The 23,478-nt window shown below is 54.7% G+C and overlaps 1 protein-coding gene across 6 annotated transcripts in view; it reads left to right on the top strand.

Annotated features, from left to right (window-relative positions):
• The window catches only part of CDH23 (cadherin related 23), a 418,091-nt gene that overhangs the window by 51,285 nt on the left and 343,328 nt on the right, over window positions 1-23,478 (top strand). For all 6 annotated transcript variants that reach the window (XM_086679923.1, XM_086679917.1, XM_086679919.1 and 3 more), the window contains exon 3: window positions 5,695-5,772. In XM_086679923.1, coding sequence (XP_086536049.1) covers window positions 5,695-5,772 — 78 coding nt within the window. The remainder of the gene's footprint in view (window positions 1-5,694; window positions 5,773-23,478) is intronic.

Genomic DNA, 23,478 nt, shown 5'->3' on the forward strand with positions numbered 1-23,478 from the left:
GTCTGTAAAAATAAAACAGGTGCTAAGAGCTCGGCTGTATCCTCAGCAGAGGATAGTTTCCTCTTGAGCTCTCTGGGTGGAAGACGGTTTGTGCATCTCAAGTGGGCACGAGGGGGTAGCACAGAGCCAGGACTCCTGGGTTCCCGCCCCACTTCTCCAACCGCTTCCCTCGGGCAAGTGTCTTAGTCGCTCTGTCCTTCAGCTTTCTTATCTCTAAAGTCAAAGGACAATAGGACTCTCCTCCTTCAGTTGTCAGAATGATCAGACGAGTTAATGCACATGTCAAGCACTTAGAATAGCGCCTGGCACGTATTAGGTGCTAAAATAAAGCGTTAGCTCTTTTATTATGAGCTGTATCTTTCTCTGGGTGAAGGAAAATGGGGCGCAGAAAACAGAAAAGTTAAGCAAGTTGCCTGGGGCCACACAGCAGCTCTGTGGCAAAACCAGCCCATCTGGGGACTAGTCTGCTTTGCACGTATAGGAGGGTCCCTCTCTCTCATTGCCGGGTATGGTCCTCCCTTCCTGGTGCCTGTCTGAAGTGGCCAGTGTTGTTCCTTTGGCATGGTGAGGCCATGGCTGACCTTAGGGACTGAAGGACACCGTCTTCCACCCTGCCTTTCCGACACCTGCCCCTGACCCCTCACCCTCCTCTCGTTCCCACAGACCCTCCCGCATCACTTCTCCCCACTTTGTTTTCATCTGACCCACAGGCCCAGTGGATCTCTCCTCCCATCCCGGGTAGTCAGAGATGGGTCAGGCTCACAGATGTCAGACCCTCTTGTCAGCCTGTCATCTTCTCGTTGCCGAAGCTTGTTCCGCCTTCTTCCCTCCGGCCTGGACGTGTTCTTCATCTGTGGGCTTGCTGGGGGGCAGAAGGTGGAGGCCGGCAGCTCGCATGGTGTGTTTTCTGTGAGCCTCCCCGCTCCCTTCTCCCCTCAGGCCTGCGGTGGTAAGAAGCTAGATGCTGTGCGGTGTTTTTCTGTTTTTTCTTTTTTTTATCATGAAATTTATTGTCAAATTGGTTTCCATACAACACCATACAACAGCTGCCCTCCTCAATACCCATCACCCACCCTCCCCTCCCACCCCCATCAACCCTCAGTTTGTTCTCAGTCTTTAAGAGTCTCTTATGGTTTGGCTCCCTCCCTCTCTTTGTTTTTCCTTCCCCTCCCCCATGGTCTTCTGTTAAGTTTCTCAGGATCCACAGAGGAGTGAAAACATATGATATCCGTCTTTCTCTGTATAACTTATGTCACTTAGCATCACACTCTCCAGTTCCATCCATGTTGCCACAAAAGGCCATATTGCATTCTTTCTCATTGCCATGTAGTACTCCATTGTGTATATAAACCACAATTTCTTTATCCATTCGTCAGTTGATGGGCATTTAGGCTCTTTCCATAATTCGGCTATTGTTGAAAGTGCTGCTATAAACATTGGGGTACAAGTGCCCCTGCGCATCGGCACTCCTGTATCCCTTGGGTAAATTCCTAGCAGTGCTATTGCTGGGTCGTAGGGTAGACCTATTTTTAATTTTTTGAGGAACCTCCACACTGTTTTCCAGAGCAGCTGTATCAGTCTGCATTCCTACCAACAGTACAAGAGGGTTCCCGTTTCTCCACATCCTCGCCAGCATCTATAGTCTCCTGATTTGTTCACTTTAGCCACTCTGACTGACGTGAGGTGGTATCTCAGTGTGGTTTTGATTTGTATTTCCCTGATGAGGAGTGACATTGAGCATTTGTTCATGTGTTGGTTGGCCGTCTGGATGTCTTCTTTGGAAAAGTGTCTATTCATGTCTTCTGCCCATTTCTTCACTGGATTATTTGTTTTCCGGGTGTGGAGTTTGGTGAGTTCTTTGTAGATTTTTGGATGCTAGCCCTTTGTCCGATATGTCATTTGCAAATATTTTCCCCATTCCGTCGGTTGCCTTTTAGTTTTGTTGATTGTCTCCTTCACGGTGCAGAAGCTTTTCATCTTGATGAGGTCCCAATAGTTCATTTTTGCTTTTAATTCCCTTGCCTTTGGAGATGTGTCGAGTAAGAAATTGCTGCGGCTGAGGTCATAGAGGTCTCTTCCTGCTTTCTCCTCTCGGGTTTCGATGGTTTCCTGTCGCACATTCAGGTCCTTTATCCATTTTGAGTTTATTTTTGTGTTTGAAATATTTAAAGCTGGTGGACTCCTCCAACTACTGTGTGGGGAACAATCAGTAGGCGTGTCTGGCAGAAGTGGGAGGAAGCCACCAGGGCGGAGCCAACAGTGGATGTGGACTCACGGGGAAGGGGTGTGTGGGGCACGGGAAGTTGGGACTCCCCCATGTCCCCTCCCCTTGTACATCCACTCACGGACCAGCTGGGCTGGAGGTCTCACACAGAGCCTTTGTGCCTTGAGAGTGGTTTTTAAGAGAACACCTGTCCGTGTGCCCTTTCCCCACCCCTGCCCCGTCAGCCCCCTCCTGGTGCCCAGGGACCGCACTGGCAGCCCAGGGCCACGGGGTCTCTGGGGGCAGCAGGACTGTTCTGAGGACCCAGGCCCTGCTTGGTAGGTGGCAGGAGACATCTGCCCCTGGGGCCCTGCCGGCGGCCAGTGCAGAGCACTCAGCAGGTGATTATCGGCAGGTCCTGTAAAAGAAAATTTAAAAATGAACAATGCTGCTGCACGCGGTGTTTTTTCCTGGCTGGTTTCCCTCCCCCAGCAGCCCAAGCCCACCCCAGAGCCTTCACCCGGGTTCAGCCCGCTTCCCATACTGGAGCCCAAGGCTCTTCTTGGTCAAAAGCATCCCTCTCTGGCTGAGCAGGTGGCTCCATTATTAATACCAATATTAATAGTAGTTACCATTTATCTACACAGTGCTTGCTGTGTGCTGGGGCATGGCGCTAAGCACTTTATGTATGTAATCTCACTTAATCCTCATGGCTGCCCTGAAGTAAGTCTTGTTACTGCCATTTTACACCTGAGTAAACTGAGGCATGGGAGGATCGTGTGGCTGGAAAGAAGCACAGGGAAGTTCCAAACAAAGGCAAGGCCCTTGGCCATTGGCCTCTTTCTGAGGCTGTTATGTGTGAGAGGGGTTCTGGATTCCTGATATGAGAGGATGGAGGAGTGTGTGTGGGTGCACGTTTGTAGTAATGGTGATCAAGGAGGGCTTCCTGGAAGAAGGGATGTCTAAGATGAAACTTGAAGGATGTCTAAGAAGAAACTTGAGCCCACTCCGCACTAGGAGCATCTCAAGCGGGAGGGGGAAGTGCTCCTCCTCGACTCCAGCCTTCTCACTTCCTGGGAGCTAGCCTGGCACCAGCCCTGAGACAGCCCCAGCTCAGCCGAAATGGGGAAAAGAAGGACGTCCCCGGAGGACCCAGCAGGGGCTCCTTATGGCTGCACGACATCAGCCCTGTGCGAGACAGACCAGCTACCTACCCCCTGGTTGGCAGGGGCAGAAAGGGAAGAGCCCTCACTTGCCTACTTCTCGGGTGTTTTCCATACCAAGAACCAATTCTCTGGACACCAACTGGGTGTCCAAAAATTTAATGAAATTCAGTCTGACACTATTTGGAGTTAGTGTCAAATTATACACATTTAAGGGCTCGGGCGCACAAGACAGCCCCCATGTCACAGGCCAGTCATGAGTCCTAGGCCACCCATACTTCTCACCTACCGGCCATAAATCAGGGCTTCCTATGACCCCCTTCCTCAGGTTTTATCAGCTAGAATGACTCACAAGACTCAGGGAGGCAGTTTACTTCCATTTCCTGGGTTAACATAAAGAGTACAGCTCCGGGGCAGCCAGATGGAATGGGGTGAGAGTGGAGCTTCTGTGTCCTCTCCAGGTGCGCCACCCTCCCAGCACATGGATATGTTCACTTCCTGAGCACTCATCAGATCTCTTCAATCTCCAGCTCCCTCCCCTCCCCAGAGGTCTGGATGGGACTAAAAGATCCCCCCACTAACAAGTTGGTCTTTCTGCCCACCAGCCCCATCCTGGGGCTGCCTAGAGGCTCCCCACCCCCCAACCAAGTCCCCTCACTAGCATAAACTCAGCTGTGCTCAAAAGGGGCTCCTTATAAATGATACTCCTCTCTCTCTGGAAATTCTAAGGAATTTTGGAGCTCTGTGTCAGGAACTGGGGCAAAGACCAAATATATATATATATATACACACACACACATATATATATACATATATATATTAAATATATATTATATATATACATGTATATATACATATATATAGAAAAAAAATTTTTTTAATGTTTATTTTTGAGAGAGAGAGGGAGAGAGACAGAGCATGAGCAGGGGAAGAGCAGAGAGAGAGAGGGAGACACAGAATCCAAAGCAAGCTCCAGGCTCTGAGCTGTCAGCACAGAGCCTGAAACGGGGCTCAAACTCACAAACGATGACATCATGACCTGAGCTGAAGTCAGATGCTTAACTGGTTGAGCCACCCAGGTGCCTCCAAATATATATTTTTTATTATACTGCACTACTGAAGGCTGTTAAGAGGAGGTTCAGGGGACAGGTAAAGCCAGCCTTGGGGAGGCCTTGTGTGGGGAGCTTGAGGTTTGGGGGGCTCTTTGGAATCACTAAATTCCTCAGCCCGTGCCACTACTTCCTCAACTCCTTCCAAACCTGGCCCTTGTCCCAAGGCCATCACAGAGTGATACAAGGTCAACCACCCAGGGGTCCCCTAAGGCCTGTGCCACTTACTAGCTGTGTGACCCTGGGCAAGTTACTGCTTATTCCCCACAGGCCTCGTTTTCCTCAGCAGTAAGATGGGGATATGATAGCCCCGGCTGTACCATGAAGATTGGTGGAGGGGACGTAGTGGCTGGCATGGAGAAAGGTTCTATACATGGCATTGTTGTCATTCATCCTATGGGGCCGGCTCACGTTCCTTCACACGACAAATACCTCCTGGGGCTCCTGAGTCCTCGCTCTTCTCTGAGCACCAGGCTGGTAGCCATCGAGGAGGATAGCCCTGGTCCTTGGTGTGCTCACATGTCATCTACAGCCAGGCTGCCTGGTGGGAGTACACGTGAGCCACATGTGTGAGTTGGAATTTTCTAGAAGCCGCATTAGAAAAGAAACACATTTTATTTAAAAAAAATTTTTTTAATGTTTTTATTTATTTTTGAGAGAGAGAGACAGAGCATGAGCAGGGGAGGGGCAGAGAGAGGAGACACAGAATCCGAAGCAGGCGCCAGGCTCCGAGCTGTCAGCACAGAGCCCGACGCTGGGCTCGAACTCACGGACCGTGAGATCATGACCTGAGCCGAAGTTGGACGCCCAACCGACTGAGCCACCCAGGCGCCCCAAGAAACACATTTTAATAATAAGTTTAACCCAATATATCCACAATATTTTCATTTCAACCCATGTTCAATATAAAAGGTTAATGAGATATTTTACACCCATGTTTTCATATAAAGCCTTTGAAATCCTGCGTGTATTTTATGCTTCATCATGTCCCAGGACTCATTAGCCATGTGGGGCTGGTGGCCTCTCTCGCCGTACGACCTCCCTACTGGCATTATTCCCCATTTACCCAGAAGCAGGACAGTGACTCGCTGAGGTCCTGGGAAGGTGGCCATGGCACTGGATGCAAGCTCAGTGCCCTCTGCAGCCCCTACTCTGTGTCTCCCTTGTAGAAGCTATGGCATAAGGTCCTTGACTGACACTCTTGTCCTCTGACTTCCAGGCCAGGTGAACCGACTGCCCTTCTTCACCAACCACTTCTTTGACACGTACCTGCTCATCAGCGAGGACACGCCCGTGGGTGAGTTGGCACAAGGGCTGGTGGGCATGCCGGGTGGCATAGGGTGGGCTTCCCTTCCCACAAGCGAAGGTGATCTTAGAGATTGAGGCCATCTTCTACCAATTATTGGAACCTCTTCCGTGGTGTCCCTCATGGGGGTGTGTATGGCCTCTCCTTGGGGATGGGGCGCTCAGTCCTTCCCAGGGCTGTCCCTTCCCACACGGGGGGGCTCCAAGTGCCCAAGGAGTTATCACATTGAGCCCAAGATGCGTGACTTCCTCCACTTCTGTTCTACAAGATGGCTCGTTCCTCTTCTTTGGGCAAACTTGAAGTTGGCAACTGTCACAGAGTTTGTTTTGTAGCCTTTTGCACTTTTCCGTGATCACCAAGTTTTCCGCAATGAGTCTGCCTGTTTTTGTCATTAGGGGAACAATTACCTATTTTGGAGGTGATCACAAACATCCCTCACACCCCAGCTTGAGTCACCTCATTACCCAGCTCTGTCCTCATGATCCTCTTCCTGAGGGCCTGGCCTCTATGCCTGTGGCTGGAGATGTGCGCACATAGCCCTGTGGCCTTCGCTCGGCTCCGGGGACCAGAAGGTTCTCGGGAAGTGCAGCTGCACTGATGGGAAGACCCTCATTCCTGTGAGAGGCCCCTCCTGCCTCCCCCCACACTCCCTCCCTTGTCCTCATTCTTGTCCGTGTCATCTTAGGGAAAATGCCCGTCATCTGGGGCTTCTTAAACTCAGGTCTGCCTCCTCCGTGGGTCTGCGGGCGGGGCTCAGGGCCAGTGTGGTGCTTCTTTCTGGAGCGTCGCTTGTCCTTGGAAATGAAGCAAGATGGCATGGAGAGAGGGGAGGAGTGTGAAGGCATTTAACGCAGAGGTCATTTTAAACACTCTCTTACGTAAAACCAAAGGTAGGTGTGTGATAGAGAAGATGCAAAATTCTTCATAGACATCTCTGCTTGATGAGGGGAGCCTCAGCATGCCCCGGCCTCTCCCCTGCTGTGTGTGCGACCAGGACGGCAACCCCTGGAGAGACCTTTCCTTCCATCCTTCCTGGTGGAAGCTTTTTTGCAGGTGGCTGCAGAGTATAGCAGGTGTTTCTGACTGTTGTGGGGATTGTCCCCACAGTCCAATTGCTCCTTTCTAGGACCCATGGGGTTGGGGGGGGCCCTGGGGAAAGTTGCAACTCCTTTGGTGATTCACAGCCTCCCTTGGATCAGTGCTGCAAGGCTGGATTTGTGGGTGTAGGTGCTTAAAGGCTCCTCCGAGAAGGAGGCTGCCCTCCTCTCTGTCTGCCTCTTCGTCAGGCTTAGCTTAACTCCTGGTGGGGGTTGGGGGGTGGAGAGGGAACCTAGAAGTCTCCCGGGGATGCTGCTGAGCTTCAGGCCATGTGCGTGGGCTTCTGGATTCATCTGGGGGTTCTCCCCAAACCCAGGCCTCGCATGGGGCTGGTGTGGAGGTAGGAGAGTAGCTGCCTAGTATATGTGGTTCGAGAAATGAATGAACATTAGCAGCCTTGTCATCAGTAGAGGCTCTCCCGGTTCACCCATCAGTCCATCAGCTATAGAGGGGTGCACCCTCTGTGCCAGGCCTAACTGCCATGCACCCAGAGAGGAATCCGACAGAAAGATAAAGAAGTCGATGTTGGGGTGATGGGGGCCGGGTTGTATGTCCGGTTAAGTTCCAGTGGGGCCTTGAAGGAGGAAGGTGTGTTCTTCTGGGGACAGAGCAGAGGCAGGAGGAAGCTGGAGAGGTTTTGGGGAGGTGGTGGCCCTTGAGCAGAGTCCCAAAAGACTCCCTTTCTGTTCCTTCACATACTGTTTCCTACAGCTGGTTTTTACAAGTGTCAGTTCTTTTTATTTTTTAACATTTTTTAATGTTTATTTATTTTTGAGAGAGAGAGAGAGAGAGAGAGAGTGTAAGCAGGGGAGGGGCAGAGAGAGAGGGAGACGCAGAATCCGAAGCAGGCTCCAGGCTCCGAGCTGTCAGCACAGAGCCCGACATGGGGCTCGAACTCAAGAACCTCAAGATCGTGACCTGAGCCGAAGTCAGATGCTCAACCGACTGAGCCACCCAGGCGCCCCTAGAAGTGTCTGTGCTAACCTCAGCCTCCCAGGGATTGCTCTGTGGTGGAGGGACTATATCTGGGACAGGGGGGGACCACTGAGGCAGAGGCATGGCCAGCCGTTAACTGACGGGGCTGTTGGCGGGGAGAGGCGAAGGCCGCCCTCAAGTGAGCGGTGCTGGCTGTGACACCCTATCTGTGACCCTGCTCAGCCCCGAGTGTGGCGTTCTCAGAGGCCTGTGGTGCAGGGAACGTGGTGGGGTGGAGTGGGTATTGCTTGGCCAGTGCTGATGGTGATAAGCCCCAGGCTGGATGCCCCCACTCCCAGCGAGCCCTCCCGCAGGCCCTGCTCTAGTTACTTTTGGCTCCGGTTCCGCAAACGCGTTCTGCAAATGCTAAGCATCGATCGGCTTCCGGGAGCAACTCCTAGGACGTGGCCCCATTAAGCCTGCACTTGGCAGTCACAGCAGGGCCGTCGATCTGGTGCCGTGGGGATTGATCCCTGGCACTAGGGGACCTTAGGAACGAGAGAGGGCTCAGTGAGCTGAAGACAGCTCTGTTCGTCTCTCCGGGCAGGGGCTGGTGCTGAGTTGGCCCACACCTTCCTGGCTTCCCCCTTCGTGTTGCATCAGGATGGGACAGCAAACTCTGGCCTGAAAGTCATGAACTTAGTTTTTGTTCTTCACTGTGTGGCCTTGGGCACAGCACTGCCCCTCTCTGGGCCTTACCTCCTATCTCACCAATGAGAGGGCATGGGGCCCATCTTGGGCGGCCCAGGCCCTCAGATAACAGGCCTGGAGGTGTCCACTGTGTGCTGTCACCTGTGTGGCCCTGGGCCATTCAGAGGTTGATGTGAACTCACATGGATGTGGCGGGGTGCAGGCCTCAGACCAGCAGAGGCCAGGGCGAGGGTGAGGGTTGAAACAGTTTGTCCAAGGGGCTGGCCCTTTGCTTGCCATGTGGAATGGGGTGGCCTAGAGACTTGGCTTGGAGGCTTGGTTCTCACTGGCCCTTTGCTTTCTGAACCTCAATGTTCCAGCCTGTAAAATGGGGATGGAATGGACCCCTCTCTGGATTCCATGCCTGGAATGGTTTGTTAGTGAACGGGGAGCCTGTGTGTGGCCTGGAGATGACTGGTTGAGCTGTCCTGCCCGCCATGGGCTGTGGAGGGGAGAGACAGGTGCACAGAGGAGCTGGGTCTAGGGAAGGTCACTATCGATGGCTGGAGGCAGAGCCCAAGCCAGTCTGAAAGCGGCAGGAGGTCAGAGCTGTGGGCAGACCAACTTCCAGCTTCGGTGCTGATTATCCGGCTTCTGCTCAATGCCCGACGGTGGGGAGCTCATGATCCCGGAAGACAGTTCGTTTTCGTGCTACGGGACGGTTCTGGGAATGAAAAATCCTTCCTAATAGGAATATGAAATCTGTCCCTGGAACTCCCACCCATTGAGCCTAATTCAGACCACTGGAGCCTTTCAGAATAATGATAATAATAATATATGATATACTGTATATGTATAATATATACAATCATAAAAACTATGTTTGTTGACTGCTCAAGGTAGGGTACAAAGTGTGTTAATCAATGTGTTTTCCAAATTCCTCTTAAGGTTCCGGAGGTAGAGTTGGCTGTGGGCTGTTAGTGTGTGGTTTCTGCAAATGTTCTCTCCTGAGCTAGAGATTGGGTCTTAGATTCACCCCAAACCTTCCGAGCCTTTCCATTCTTTATGCTGTCGCCTCGGTTTCGGCCGGCGGGCCAGCAGCCGTGTGCTGGGGAGCAGAGGGGGAGGGCACAGCCCAGCCGCCCCAGATCCCTCGCGGAGGCTACGCGTCGTGTCACTCTATCTCCTCACCCATCTCTGGTTCCAATTCCCTCTGCCTGATGTTCTCTTTGAGGACCATCTCCCAGCCGGAGAAGACAGGAGCAAAATGAAGTCATTACGGAGCCCTGCCTGTTAACATTCAGGGCCCCCTTGTCCCTGTGTGTCTTACTCTAGACACGAACGTCCATCATTGGCAGCTGAGCTGGCCGGGGAGGGGCAGAGCAAGGGCAGATCAAGGACTCGGTGCCCGGTCGGGCTGGTGGCATCGCCCACACCGTGGCCTTGGCTGTCAGCAGTAAATGACCACGTGGCACCGGCATCCGAGGGAGGGACACTTCCTGGGTGCTGTCTCCAGGTGACCTCCCGAATCCACTCCAGACACTCACCAGTATGGCCCACGTCAAGGTCACCAACGACCTCCCGGTGGCTGAAGCCAGTCCTTAATTCTCAGAACTGTGGCCTTCTGGCAGTCGGTCTTTTTCTCTTCCAGGGCATTGGCTCTCTGGCTGTGCCTTCTCAGCTCCCTTTGCCAGCTTCTCCACACCTCCCGCACCCCTGAGTGTTGCAGGGCCCCAGGCCCAGCTCCTGTGTGCCTTCCCCGTCCGTGTTCTAGCCCCGTGGCCATCAACTCTGGTCTCGCGGCTTCAGGTCCTGTCGTGTGCTGACAAGTCGGAGGCTGCTACCTCCTTCCCAGGCCTCCTTGCAGAGGACGTTCCAGACTTGTGTGTCTGCCTCTGTGCTCAGCATTTCTACTTGGGTGTCTGCAGGGCTCTCAGCCTCTGTGCATCCAGGCTGGACTCCTGCCCTTCCCCCAGGCCCTGTTTGCCCTACAGCCTTGCCCGGCTCAGTTGCAGCTGCACCACCTGCCTCAAACACCAGTTGCCCAGGCCAAAAACTCGGGGTCGTCCCTGTCTCTTTCCTCTCTCCCTCACCTCACTTCCGATTCATCGGCAAATCCTGTTGGTGCCATCTTCAAAAGCTTTCCAGAATCTTCTCGCTTCTCGCCCCTTCTGCTCCCGCCACCGCGGTGCAGGCCTGGATTCTCTAGCAGCTTCCTGATGGTCGCAGTGGTCTCCCTGCCCCCTCACCCCGCTGAAGCCTTCTCTCATCCCCGCAGCCGAGCGGTCAGGGGTCCTGAGACAGAGCCTGTCATGAGGTGTGCTCAAGTCCCCCGCCCCACTTGGAATGAGAGTGGCACGAAGGCTGTCGGCTGTCTGGCTACGTGTCAGACCTCGTCTCCTCCGCTCCCCCATGCTTGCTCCCCTCCAGCCACACTGGCCTCCCTGCGGTTCCGTGAGCGTGAGAGGCGGGTTCCTACCTCAGCCTTGCACTTGCCGCTCCTGCTGCCTGGAAGGCGGCGAGCCTCCGCTGGTCGGTCAAGTCCGTTCTGATGGCTGCCTCCTCCGTGTGACCTTCCTGGGTTTCTCCAGGCAGGGTTCGAGTGCTGCTTCCTTTGCTTTCTTTCCTCTCTGTTGGTCCCTGTCACAGTGCTAGTGTGGCTCAGTTCTCATCTGCCTCCCCTCTTGCACTGTGAATGCGCCCAGGTGGCCTGGACCATCTTTGTGTCCCCAGGGCCCAGCTCCGGCCCTGGCTTGTGCCTGGGGCCCGGGGTGTCTTGGGAAGGAGTGAGGTCTGGAGCGTATGGGCACGTGGGGAATGTTCCCACTGGCTCCGTGCCTGTGCACCCTCCTTCCTGCGGTCTCAGGCCAGGCGCTCCGCTCCCGAGGGTGTCAGGAGCGAGCTGTCGGTGATGACGGGGATGGCTGCCCAGGAAGTGGGCCCGGGAGAGCACGTGCCCCAGATGGCATGGACACCGTACGTGCCTGTGCTTGTGAATGACGAGGCCCACGCCGTGCCAGGGGTCATGTTTTGATCACCCCAGCTGCCTGCCGGGGCTGCATATGGTGTGTTTGCTAGGGACCCACAGGGAGTCACAGGTCTGGTGGGAGGTCTGGTGTGGAGACACCAAGCTGACCGAGGGGCTCTGTGAGGGGCGGAGGACATCTAGTCCACCTGCCTTGGCTCCTGAGCCCCTGGAGGGGGACAGTGTCCCTTGGGGCTGGGCACCAACGTCCTTCCTTCCATCCCAGTTCTAGACACTGCCAGCCAAGAGCCTCCCAGGTGCCTAGAGGGAGGAGGGAGAACTCTTCATCACGGCCTGTCACCTGCCACTCACACCCTGATCTCTAGTCACGGGGACCCTCTCAACACCCCAATACCTCACCTCTGTCTCCCCACACCTTTGCCATGCTGGTGCCTCGGCAGGGAAAGCTCTTTCCCCTTCCTGCCTGGTGAATTCCTACTCATCTTTCAAGGCGTAGCTCAGATGTCACCTGCTCTGAGGCCCCCACCCTCCCTCTGCTTTGTATTCGCCCCTGTGAAAGCTCTGAGCGAGTTCTAGCCGGGTTGTTGGTGTGTAACTCCTCAGCAGCTGCTCATTTTTGCTCACTCCTTTTATTAATATCGACATTCCAATTAATTAGCATTTTAGCATTTATGTATAATAGAAGATTGTAGAGTGGTAATATGAGCGAGCATTTATTGACTGCCAGCCTCCTGCCAGGGCCTCTGTGAAGGGTTCTCAATGCCTGGCCTCCTACAGACCTCACAGTGAGTCTCCGAGAGGCGGCACCGTCTCCATTTCATAGCTGGGCAAGCTGAGTCTGCATGTGCTCTGCGCCAAGCACGGCGCCCCCTACAGAGGGAGTCTCGGCAGACACTGAACGAGTATAGGGGGGCGAATGAAAGCAGGAGGGCCCGTGGATGCTGGATGTCTTGTTGAGCCCCCTCCCCTGGGCTCCTGGACCCTCCATATGTCGCCAAGGTCAGTGCCCGTCAGTGCCCGTGGAGCCGCCTCCCCCCCCACCCCCCAGCCCCCGCCCCCGGCAGACCCCTCACTACCGCCAAAAGCATCCTGAGTCACAATTCAGGTGCTAATGCCCACGCTAATCACCTGCGCCACTAAATTAGTCTTGTCTGGAGTCATTAAGGCGGGAGCTCGGGATTCATTAGGACGGATCGGGCCCAGGCAGCGCCTGGCACCGCGGCCAGTCGGCGCTGATTAATTTTCCTGCAAACCCCATCAGTGCCCAGCTGTTCCGTCTGGACCCGGGGAGAACAGTTTCCAGGTGGGCCGACCCCACGTTAGCCGTCTCAGTAGACGGAGGAGCGGGGAGCCTGCGAGCGCGCTTGGACGGCTCCCCGCAGGGAGTCCCCTACCAGGCAGGGAGCCGATGCGGGAGGGCTGGTGTGAGTGCGGGCAGCAGCCGTTCAGGGAGGGCCAGAGCTCCGGGCACGGGGCTCCGGAGCAGCCGTGGACAGGCCTGGGTAAGAGGGGAATCTGGGAGGTGTTTTGGCCTTCCCTGGGCCCATTCTCTGTACCTAGGGTCCTGGAGGGAGCTGTCCCTGGTCCTGTGCCCCTCCCCCTTTCTGTAAAGGGAAGAGCTCCCGTCTCAGGAGAGAATGAAGACATCACCGAGTGAGAATGTTGTTGTTTTTTTTTTCTCTTAACCAAAGGGTTCCTTTGGACTGACGTGCAGGAGAGGGGGTCACGGTCCCCCAGAGCAGTTCCCTGGCAAGGGCTGGAGGCAAAGCCTCAGTGGGGTGACGTGGGGAGGCCAATGAGGGGCTCCCAGACATCAGTGGAGTGTGTGCTCAGAGGGTGGTGTGGGCCTTTGTGCCAACCACCCGCGTGGAGGCAGCGGAGCCCGGTAGCTCCTAACAGCACAGAAAATACACAGCGTGTTAGATGAGAATAAATGCTGAGGGCAAATAATTATCTGTGGGTGAAGTTAGGGCCACAGGTAGACAGTGGGGACGAAGGGGCACCCTCCCAGGTTGGTGAGCTGTGAGCGTGGGACTTGAGGTTTGGAGAAGGGGCTGCAGGGGCCTCACAGCTGTCTCAGTCTGGGGTAGAGTGCTTCAAGAGGGAATGTGAGGTGGTCCAGAGGCTCCCTGGGGCTGCTGCCATTGGAGGAGGGTGTGGTGTGAGATTTTGGAGGGAAGGAGGTGACCCACTGTCTGTCCAGATGATCAGATCCTGGGACTGAGGAGCCCAGGGCCCTGGGTTCTTGGTGACCTCAGCGCAAGGATTTTACTATTCCTTCTAGGAGCCGGGGATGATCACAGGATCTCTGGAAGGGGCTGGCTGCTTCTGTGGCCTTGCCTCCTCTCTGTCTTTCTCCAGGGCAGCCTAGGCCCTCCAAGGGTGTGCCCTTGTGGGGAACCTTGTGATCTGTAGCCACTCCGGCGAGACCCCTGCCTGGTCACATCTGGGGCCCGTGGCAGCTACGGACGGACTGTACCACAACACATAGGTGGGGTGGGCCGGGTGGTTTGGATGTTGCCATAATAACACTAATGATAATGACGATGTGCCCACCTGTCGTGTGGGCAGGCTGTGAATGGCCTGCCCTGGGCACCTGTACTGGGCTGTGCTAGGGGGTAGGGTAGGGACATGCACATTCAAGATAGATGGCGAAATGGCAACTGTCTTTTACTACGCTGTGTCCAGGTAAGCTCTTCATACATGTGACTCATCGAATCCTTATAGCAACCCCAGAAGGTGGGCTGTGTAACCCCATCTTACAGATGAGGGGGCAGGGGCTAGTGAAGGATAAGCAACCCGCACAGGATCACACAGCTTATCTAGGCTGGGGATTGGGCTTGAACTTGCCTGACCCCAGGCCTGTGTACTTAACCACAACTTTGGGATTCTGTGTGTGGGTCATTGCTTTGAAGGAGCCCCCATTTGGAGTGGAGGAGGGGGCCGACGACCAGTGCCTGGTCCGCCCCAGGCAAGCGGGAGGCAGGAGCTACAGATGCTGTCAACGCTCAGAGTGGGAAAGAATTCATTCCGGACTCAGGGACAGAGAAGGCTTTATAGCAAAGGTGGCGGTAAGGGTTTTAAGAGGCTGAAGCCAGAGGAGAGGCATTTCAGGAGGTGACAGAATAGGCTGACCAGCCGTGGAAAAAGCAGTTTGTGTTGTTTCTTGGACAGCAGAAATAGGTCGTTGTGGTTAAAATAGAAAGAATAATATTTAGTACTTGTGTCTTAACTAGTTAGGTCACCTGCGTGGTCTCATTGACTCCTTGCAGCAGTGATGGGAAGTTTGTCCTATCATGACCCCCAGGGTATAGACTCAGGGAGGTCAGGCAAGCTACCCAGGCTCCCACAACCAAGTCAGGATTTGCACCCTAAGAGTTCACCATCCGACGTCCACGCTTGATCCCCCACTGTGCTACCTCTCAGGATTATGTGGGCCTTTCCTCAGTCTGTCACCCAGGAACAGGTCTCAGTGGCCAAGGGTCCACATAGGGTGAAGGTACAACGGCTTCAGGGAGAGGAGAGTGGCCAGCATGGCTCGGTCTGGGCACGCAGGCCTAGGACCAGGGCCGGAGCCTGGGTCCCAGGCGGGCTCTGCTCGTGCATTCGAATGAGCTTAGGCAAGTCCGTTTCCCTGTCCAGGCCTCTCTTCCTGGCATTACTCAACAGATGCTAATCCTTGCCGGGCACACGACACAGAGTTGGGTCTATTGCTAAAAAATGACTGGGGAAGAGGGGCACCTGGGTGGCTCTGTCAGTTAAGCGTCTGACTCTTGGTTTCGACTCAGGCCATGAGTGCCACCCTCCTGCTGATGGGATGTCTGCCTCCTGCTGTTGCCCCCTATTCGTTCTGGTCTGCCCAGCTCCTGGCGTCAGCCTGACTTCTTCTGACAGCTGCCCGGGCCTGCAGACAGAGGCCTGCCCCCGAGTGATTCCGGAGACCCTAGCTCCTGTGGCCAGCCCTCTGACTCAGGACAGATTTTGCCCACCTTCTCCCTCCTGGTCACCCTCCTGTCTTTGCTGCACAAAGGTTTTGCAGGCCTTGCTCATTTAGTCTTCACAGCACCCCATAAAGGCGTTGGTCATTAAGCCCATTTGACACACGAGGAACCCGAAGCTTAGGTTGTCACCTGCCCAAGGCTCATGGTCATTAAGTTAAAGAGCCGGGTTTGTGCGCCCGGGTGGCTCAGCCGGTTAAGCGTCTCACTCTTGATTTCCGCTCAGGTCGTGATCCCGCCCCCCCTCGTGAGATTAAGCCCAGCGTTGGGGCTCTGCGCTGACAGCACGGAGACTGCTCGGGATTTTCTCTCTCCCTCCCTCTCTCTGCCCCTCCCCTGCTCGCTCGCTTGCTCGTGCGCAAGCACGCACGTGCACATTCTCTCTCGCCCTCTCTCCCTCAAAATAAATATTTGAAAAAGAGTTGCAGAGCCGCATTCAAACCTAGGTCTTTCTCCCTCCGTCAGTGACACTTGACCCTCTGTGGGTGAGTGGATGAGAGTAGGCGGAGAGGAGACTCTGCCATCCCCATGGCTGCTGTGGGCTCCTCACTCACTCTCTCTGGCCGGTCTTTCACTTCCGCACCCTGCCTGCGTATCCCGGTGGATGCAGGGGTCCCCGGTCCCTTGGGGCCCCCTGCCCTGGGACGAGGGAGAGGGCGTGCCTGGTCTGCCTCTCTGTCCCCACCCCCGGTGTCACAGCGCTGCACGCGGACCTCCTTCCCTGCAGCAGGGCAGCGGCAGGGGCCTCGGCGCTTCCTAGGATTGATTTGGCCTTCGGAAAGGATAATTCACGATGAATATGCCGGCGTCCGACTGGAGTGAGATGGAGGGATTATTGAGTGTAGACCTGCTTCGCCGCATCAGCTGCTTTATGAGCTCTCTAGAGAAACCCTATGTTGGGGATAACTCACCCTGACGGGCAGGGAGGTGGTGTTTGTCTCCGCTCCCTTGGCGAGTGGTGCCAGCGGGACCCAGGCACCCTGCTCGCCCTCTTTGCAAGCAGGTCATTGTCCCTCCCACCTTGTCCATCACGTGCTGCCCCAGGGTGTGGGGTGACGGCATGGGTGCCCGCCTGCTGGGTCCCCGTGTGGCCTCTGGCTCCAGACTCCTCACACGGGCCTGGTAGAGTGGAGGCGAGTGCATTGGAGCCTGCAGACAGATCTCCTTGATGTCTGGTAGGTTGTCACCCCCGGGGGGCAGCCCAGCCTCACTGCCGGGGGTACCACCTCCGCAGGTTGGCAGATTCCCTGGCAGATCAAAGTGGGTCTTTGGTCCGGGGCCTCAGCGCACCACTGGGGAGGTGTCCTCGTGGGCTCAGCCTTGCTCAGCGTTGACACACGAGGGCACGAGGCCGGGGAGCGCAAAGCCCCTTGTGGCGTCCCGGCCACTCAGGTCAACTCTGGTCACCCTGGGTATTGGTCCTAATCAGCCAGCCCTGCAGTAACTCAGTATTCTGGGCTGGAGCCAGGGAATAGACCAAGTTGGAAACTCTTTGAGAGCAAGGACCACGTCTTAGGGCCTTGTTAGGTGAGGTTGCCTGGAAGGTGCAGTAGCCAGACAGGGATGGCCTTCCTTTCTTGGTGTCCCCTTTGGAGCCTGGCATGGGCAATGGCCACGGATGGGACTCCTCCTATGTGTATTGACTTCCGCATCTGTCCCGGGACAAGAGCACATTCATCCCTAGGCTTCGACAGCCTTAGATCAGGAAACCCTTTTCTGAGGGGCAGGTGCCCAGAGGAACCGGAAGGGAGACACATGGCACTGCTCAGGGACAGGAGAGCTCAGGTGGCAGGGACTCCCCTACAGCAGGGGTGCACAATAATAGTGAGTAGTCAGTGCCCTGGGCGGGACTAGGGGTGAGTGCTGGCGTTCTATTATTTGTAACACGGTCCATATCTCAGATCTCGCCCTTCTCTGTGCCCTGTCCCATCACGGGCCTCAGAGTACGATGGCAGTGCTTGGATGAGCCTGTGCCAGGTTCCTTAGCATCTGACCCCCTGGACTACCCGGTGGGACCACTGCTGTCCCCTCTTCACAGATGAGGAAAAGTTAGTGCCCTACCTTGAAATGTCGGTGCCAAGGTTTGAAGGCGATGGTCTGACCACCACCCCACCCCCCACCCCGGGGCGCACTTGGTTCCATTTTCAGCTGTGTGATCTTACGTAAACGCCCTCAGCTCTTCGGGCCTCAGTTTCCCCATCTTGTACACTGAGCAGAGCAGGCCTCTCCTAGCGTTCTTTCCGTTTCCCCAGCAATTCAGAACCTCCTGGAGGGCTTGTTAGCACATGATTGCTGGCCACATCTCTGAGTTTCTGATTCTACCCGTCGGTGGGGATGGGACCCGAGAGTTTGCATCTTACACATATTCTTAGGTGATTGTACTGCCGTTCTGGAAACCCCACTGTGAGACCGCCACCCTCGCCATGTTGCTTCCCGGCCCCTGGAATTGGCTCCTGAATCTGGCCTGCTGGACCTGCAGCCCCAGGGGCGGCTGCCCGTGGACGTGGAGCTGGGCTCCCCAGAACCGCCCCTCACCCGCCTGCCTGCGTTGCAGGGCCCCTGCCTGGGATGTCACCTGTGCTCTCCACACCTCAGCTGTGGCTCCTCCTCGGGGGGGCACGGATGTGGGAACTGAGAGGGGCCCAGGTGGGAGGCGCAGGAGAGCCGAGATGCAGATTCCCAGTGCCCCCAGCCCCGCCTTCGGTGTTTACATAGAGTGGCCGCAGGGCAGCCGAGGTAATTACGCCTGACGGCCTCCATTAAAAGCTCTGGGGCAATTTACAGTCAATTAAGGAGAAGGGACCTGCTTCCCTCCTCAGGTGCCCCCCACTGCCAGCTGCTTTGAGGGAGTCCTGCCCAAGGGGCTGTGATCTGGTGGAAGGGGCAGGTGTTTTAGGGCCTGAGCAGAGAAGGAGGTGGGGAGGGGGGGCGCGGGTGGCTTCTGAAGCCACCGAATCCGCTGTCCTCACAGTCCGCACCCAAGCCATCAGTCGCCAGCTGTAGGCGGAGGACTCTCGGTATGGTGTGAGGACCTGTGAGCCGTGGAGGAAGGAGCCCTGAGCCCTGGCTCTGCCCTAAGTGCGCCAAAGGGTCGAGTAGATCCTTTACCTCTGGGAGCCTCAGTTTTCTCATCTGTAACATGGGGCTGGTCCTGCATACTTTGCAAAGCTGTCATGGTTGTTGAGGGGGGTACTGGATGCGGTGAGCACAGGGCGTGCCCCCCACCCCCCAGATGCTCAGTGGCGGGGATCGTGACTCCTGTCCCACCTGGGGAGCCTCACCTGTCCCTGCATGCACAGGTGTTTTCTTTTTCTTTTTTAAAATTTGTTAATGTTTATTTATTTTTGAGAGAGACAGGGCATGAGCAGGGGAGGGGCAGAGACAGAGGGAGACACAGAATCCGAAGCAGACTCCAGGCTCTGAGCTGTCAGCACAGAGCCCGATGTGGGGCTCGAACTCAAGAGCCATGAGATCATGACCTGAGTCGAAGTCGGACGCTTAACCGACTGAGCCACCCAGGTGCCCTGCACAGGTGCTTTCTGAAAGCAATGTTGACAGTCTGAGGACCTCCTGAGCCTGGCCCAGTCCCTGCCTCACTCTTTGGACGCAGGAAACTAGAAGACTTCCCATCTTAGAGAGCCTCAGATCTGAGAGTGAACACCTCTCCTTTTGCCTAAATGCCAATTTAGGAAAATCAAAATATTTACCAGCTGCATTTCTGTCCATCTAAAATGAAAATAGCTAAGGGATGCCCAGGGGGCTCAGTCGGTTGAGTGTTGGATTTCACCTCAGGTCATGATCTTGCGGGTTTGTGAGTTCCAGCCCCGCGTCGGGCTCTGTGCTGACATCTCAGAGCCTGGAGCCTGCTTCAGATTCTGTGTCTCCCTCTCCTATCTGCCCATCTCTGACTTGCTCTCTCTCTTTCTCTCTCTCTCTCAAAAGAAATAAACATTAAAAAAAAATGAAAATAGCTTCATCGAGTCATGGGGGGGGCAAGGGTGGGGGAGGAGAACGTATATTTTACAACTTGGATTACCTACTTTATTGACTAGAAACGTGGCCAGGAGAAAGGTGACATTGCTTTTGAGCTCCAGAAATAGAAATATCTGAGCCTATTTGAGAAGTGGCAATAAGGAGGCTGCGTTCTGGAACTAGACCAGGGGCCACATCAAGCAGACAGCCTGCCTGGGAGCCCCAGGGTGCTGTCCCTGCTCCAGCCTGGTGCCCTCATTTGGAGGGATGACATACAGGCTGTGACATATGACGTGTGACATTTGCCCAGCACAGAGCCTGGCACATCACCAAGGCTGGTTAACCTCAGCCTGCCCTCACCCAGTTGGCAAGAATTGCCTTTGCCTTTCTAGTTATTTTCTGTCCAGTCTGATGCTATTAAAAGAATATTGAGGAATGAGGATGGGATTATTCTCCCTCTCTTCTACCCCTATTTCTCACCCTTGGGAGAGTCCCTTTCTCAGCTTCCCCTCTCTGGCTCTGGGGGAGGTGGGCGAGTGGCAGGGAAAACAGGACCAAAGGTGAAGGAAGTTCGCATTTTCTTACCAGTCAGCTCTGCTCAGCGTTTTCCTGCCCATAAACCAGGATGTTGACTCTCTCGTGACCAAGCACCAGTGGGTGTAAAGTCCCCAGGGTGTCCAAGAGCCAGGACCCTTGAGGTCAAAGTCATCTTTATGTTAGAACTGCTCTGTTTTGCCTGAAGTTCTTCTGGTGAGTTCCTCATCCCCTGCCCCTTTGCTTCATCTGGCCAGCGTCCTGCCATCAACATACTAAAACCCAGGGCTGCTGGGGTTTCTTGCATTGGCCGCTTCTTTGCGAGGAGGGCCTCTTAGGAGGCCTCACCAGAATATTTCACTCAACCAATGCATGCAGTACTTAACTCTGTATCAGTGATTGCTGTAAGCTCTTCTAATCCTTATAACGACTCTGTGGGGAAGGTGCTGTTGTTATCATTACCGCTTTATAGAAGGGGAAACGGGGAGACAGTTGCCCAAGATCATAGAGCTGGTGAGCGGGGGTGGAGATGGTATTTGAACTTGAGTGGTATGGCACCAGCCGCTAGCCTCTTACCCCGTGTGCTCTGCTGCCTCGGGATAATAGTGATGGTAGTAACAATGGCTTCTGTTTATTGAGCACCTATGAGGTTCCAGGTACCTTGTACATGTTATTGCATCCAACCTTCATGGTCACCCATCATGTAGGCATTTATGTCTCTATGTAGCTGATGAGGAAACTGAGGCTCAGAGAGAACAATGAACTTGCCCGTGGTCATAGAAGTAGTGAACAATCCAGTGCAGCCTATCCATGAGTCCCTGCCTGCACAGCCTTAAGAGATGGTCCAGGAGTCATTCCCCCAACTGGTCCTGCTGCACCTCTTGGAGGCTCTGGCTGCAGAGAAGACGGGGGTCTTCTGAGACCCACCAGTTGCCTGTGATGAGGACTTTTCTCAGACAAGAGCAATTCCACTCAGTCCCACTCTGCCAGAGCCTGGGCAGATGACTCCTCCTTATGGTTTGGGTGATGCCAGGAGTGTGAGGAATGGGGGTGGGGGGGGAGGGCGGGGGTACAGAAGAGGAGGGGGATGACGGTGCAGGGCAACAGGACCTCTCCCAGACAAATGATTGTTGACCCTGGCCATGTGTCCCACGTGTCCCTCAGCAGTGGCAGCTGGAGTTCCTCGCCAGTTAAACTGAAAACCAATGGCGGGAAAGTAAGTTACTTAAAGTGCTGCTCTAACCTGACACTCCTGAGTTCAAATCCCCCCTTCCTCCTGTCCTTCTGACTGTGCCCTATAGAGTTAATAAGAATTGTCACTTACAGAGGGCCAACGAGGTGCCCAGACTCCATATGCATTCTCTCATTTAGTCCTCATAATAACAGAAGAGGACCTATAGTCAGTTTGAGATACTACAAGCATAAAAGTGTAACACTGCATTGTCCCAAGCAGTAGCCCCTAGACGTGTGGTTATTTACCCTTCTGTTAATTACAATCTAAGTAGAAACATAAAACTCACTTTCACATTCACCTGGTCACATTTCAAGCCCCCAGTAGCCAACGCGGATGCACAGGACAGCACGGATAGAAAATGTTTCTATTATTGCGAATTTGGTCAGACCACAAACAGCACTGGTATAGAATATCTCAGTTTTTCACATGAGCCACCAAGACTCAGCAGCCTTCCAGTTGTCACTGGGCTGGGGACAGGAGACCCCCCACAAGGGAACCCCTGGGCTCTAGACCACTGTTGTCTGTGCCTGGCCATCATCCTTCTGACCCTGAGGGTAAAGAACGTTCTCCCCAGGTAGCAGCTGAGTGCTTCAGGTACAAAGAAGCAGATTATGACCTACTCAAGGTCAGAGGCTGGAGTTGATGGGCGTAATAGGAGCTGAGGGCCTGAGTCACTGAGTGCCACCTGGCTCTCCGGACCCCCAGCCAGGCCAGCTCCGAGCCTGAGCTGTGGGCGATGCGCCCACCCCCTGTCCAGAGGCAGCCCCGCAGGTTATGAATTTTTACAGCTGTTTACCTGACGTCGTTCCGTCCAGGAGTGAAATAACTCTCCCCACGGCCACTATGAATTCTTCGCTTCCCTGGGAAAAAAAAAAAAAAAAAAAAAAAACCCAGCCCCTGTGATTGGAACATTGTCTGCAGTCCTGTCAGGTACCCGGCGGTGAATGACAGGTGAGAGAAAGCAAACGGCTGAAAGCCATTACCCTCTTACTTCGGTGGACTTGGGAAAATAGTCATAAATTAGTGCCGTGTGCCGAACGAGGGGAGAGGAGAAAACGCGAAAAATAAAAAGACCTCCTCCCTGAGAAAGTCATAATTTTCCTCCCGAGGGCGGGAGGAGGAGGATGTTCAGAAGGGAATGTCTCAGCTGGAGCCCGCACGTCACCCACACCCTTGCTGGCCGGCTCCTGCTGCCACACCCCAGGGACAGAGTCAAAGCAGGAAGGTCCATAAAGCAAGAGGGACTTGGCTTCCCCACCCCCTTGATGGACCACTGCCTGCTGAGGCAGCTGCCTGTGTGCGCGCGCGTTTGTGTGTGTGTGTGTGTGTGTGTGCATGCCCACGGAGTCACAGACCACCTTGGAGGCTGCTATTTATTATGAAGTTAGAATCTCAGGGAGGGCAAAAGTACGCTTGTCAGCCCCGTAGGGATGCGTGTGCTCTGGGGTTATTATTACTCAAAGGACATCGGCTGTGTTTTTCTTTGTGGAGGATGGTAGGAGGACGGATGAGGAGGGGCTGGCTCCAGGCAAAATGGCTGACGGAGCCCCTTTGGAGACCCCAGAGGAAGAGAGGGAGGGAATGATCTCCAGGATTTGGGCTGCTGGGAACAGCCATCTAATTTCAGCAAGTTAAGCTTACAAACAGAAAAGTGTGAACTTGAATAAGAACATTCTGTGGGTAGAAAACGTATACACCAGTGGGTCTCAGACTTCAGTGTGCGCTGGAATCCTCTGGAAGGCTTGCTACACAGGTTATGGGACCCCATCCCCAGGGTTTGGTTCAGCAGGTGTGGGGCGGAGCCTGAGAATTTGCATTCCTCACCAGCCTCCAGGCGATGCTGATGCCGCTAATCTGGAGACTACTCTTTGAGAACCACTGAGGCACACCTTTAACAAAGTCCTTTACTGAATCCCCAGTCCCACAAGGCTGCAAGGTTGGTGAGGAGGTAGTCTGTGCAGTGGTTAAGAGCCTGGGAGCAGACTGCCAGGACTCAAAGCCTGACTCTGGCACCTACCGCCTGTGTGCCCTTAGGCAAGTGACTTCACCTCTCTGTGCTTGGGCTTCCCCTTCCGTGAAATGGGGATGATGAGAGTATCCGCCGTGCAAGGCTGGTGTGCAGAAATGTGGTGTAAGTAAACAGCTTAGAATTGTGCCTGGGATCCAGACAGCGCTGTGCGAATCGGTTACTGTTCTCCCCACTTTGCTCAAGAGCAGACTGAGGGTATGTGGAGCCCCAAGGTCACACTGCAAGTTAAGGAAAAGCTGGA

This window comes from Puma concolor, chromosome D2 (assembly GCF_028749965.1).
Source record: "Puma concolor isolate L17-30 chromosome D2, mPumCon1.1.hap2, whole genome shotgun sequence".
NCBI lineage: Eukaryota > Metazoa > Chordata > Mammalia > Carnivora > Felidae > Puma > Puma concolor.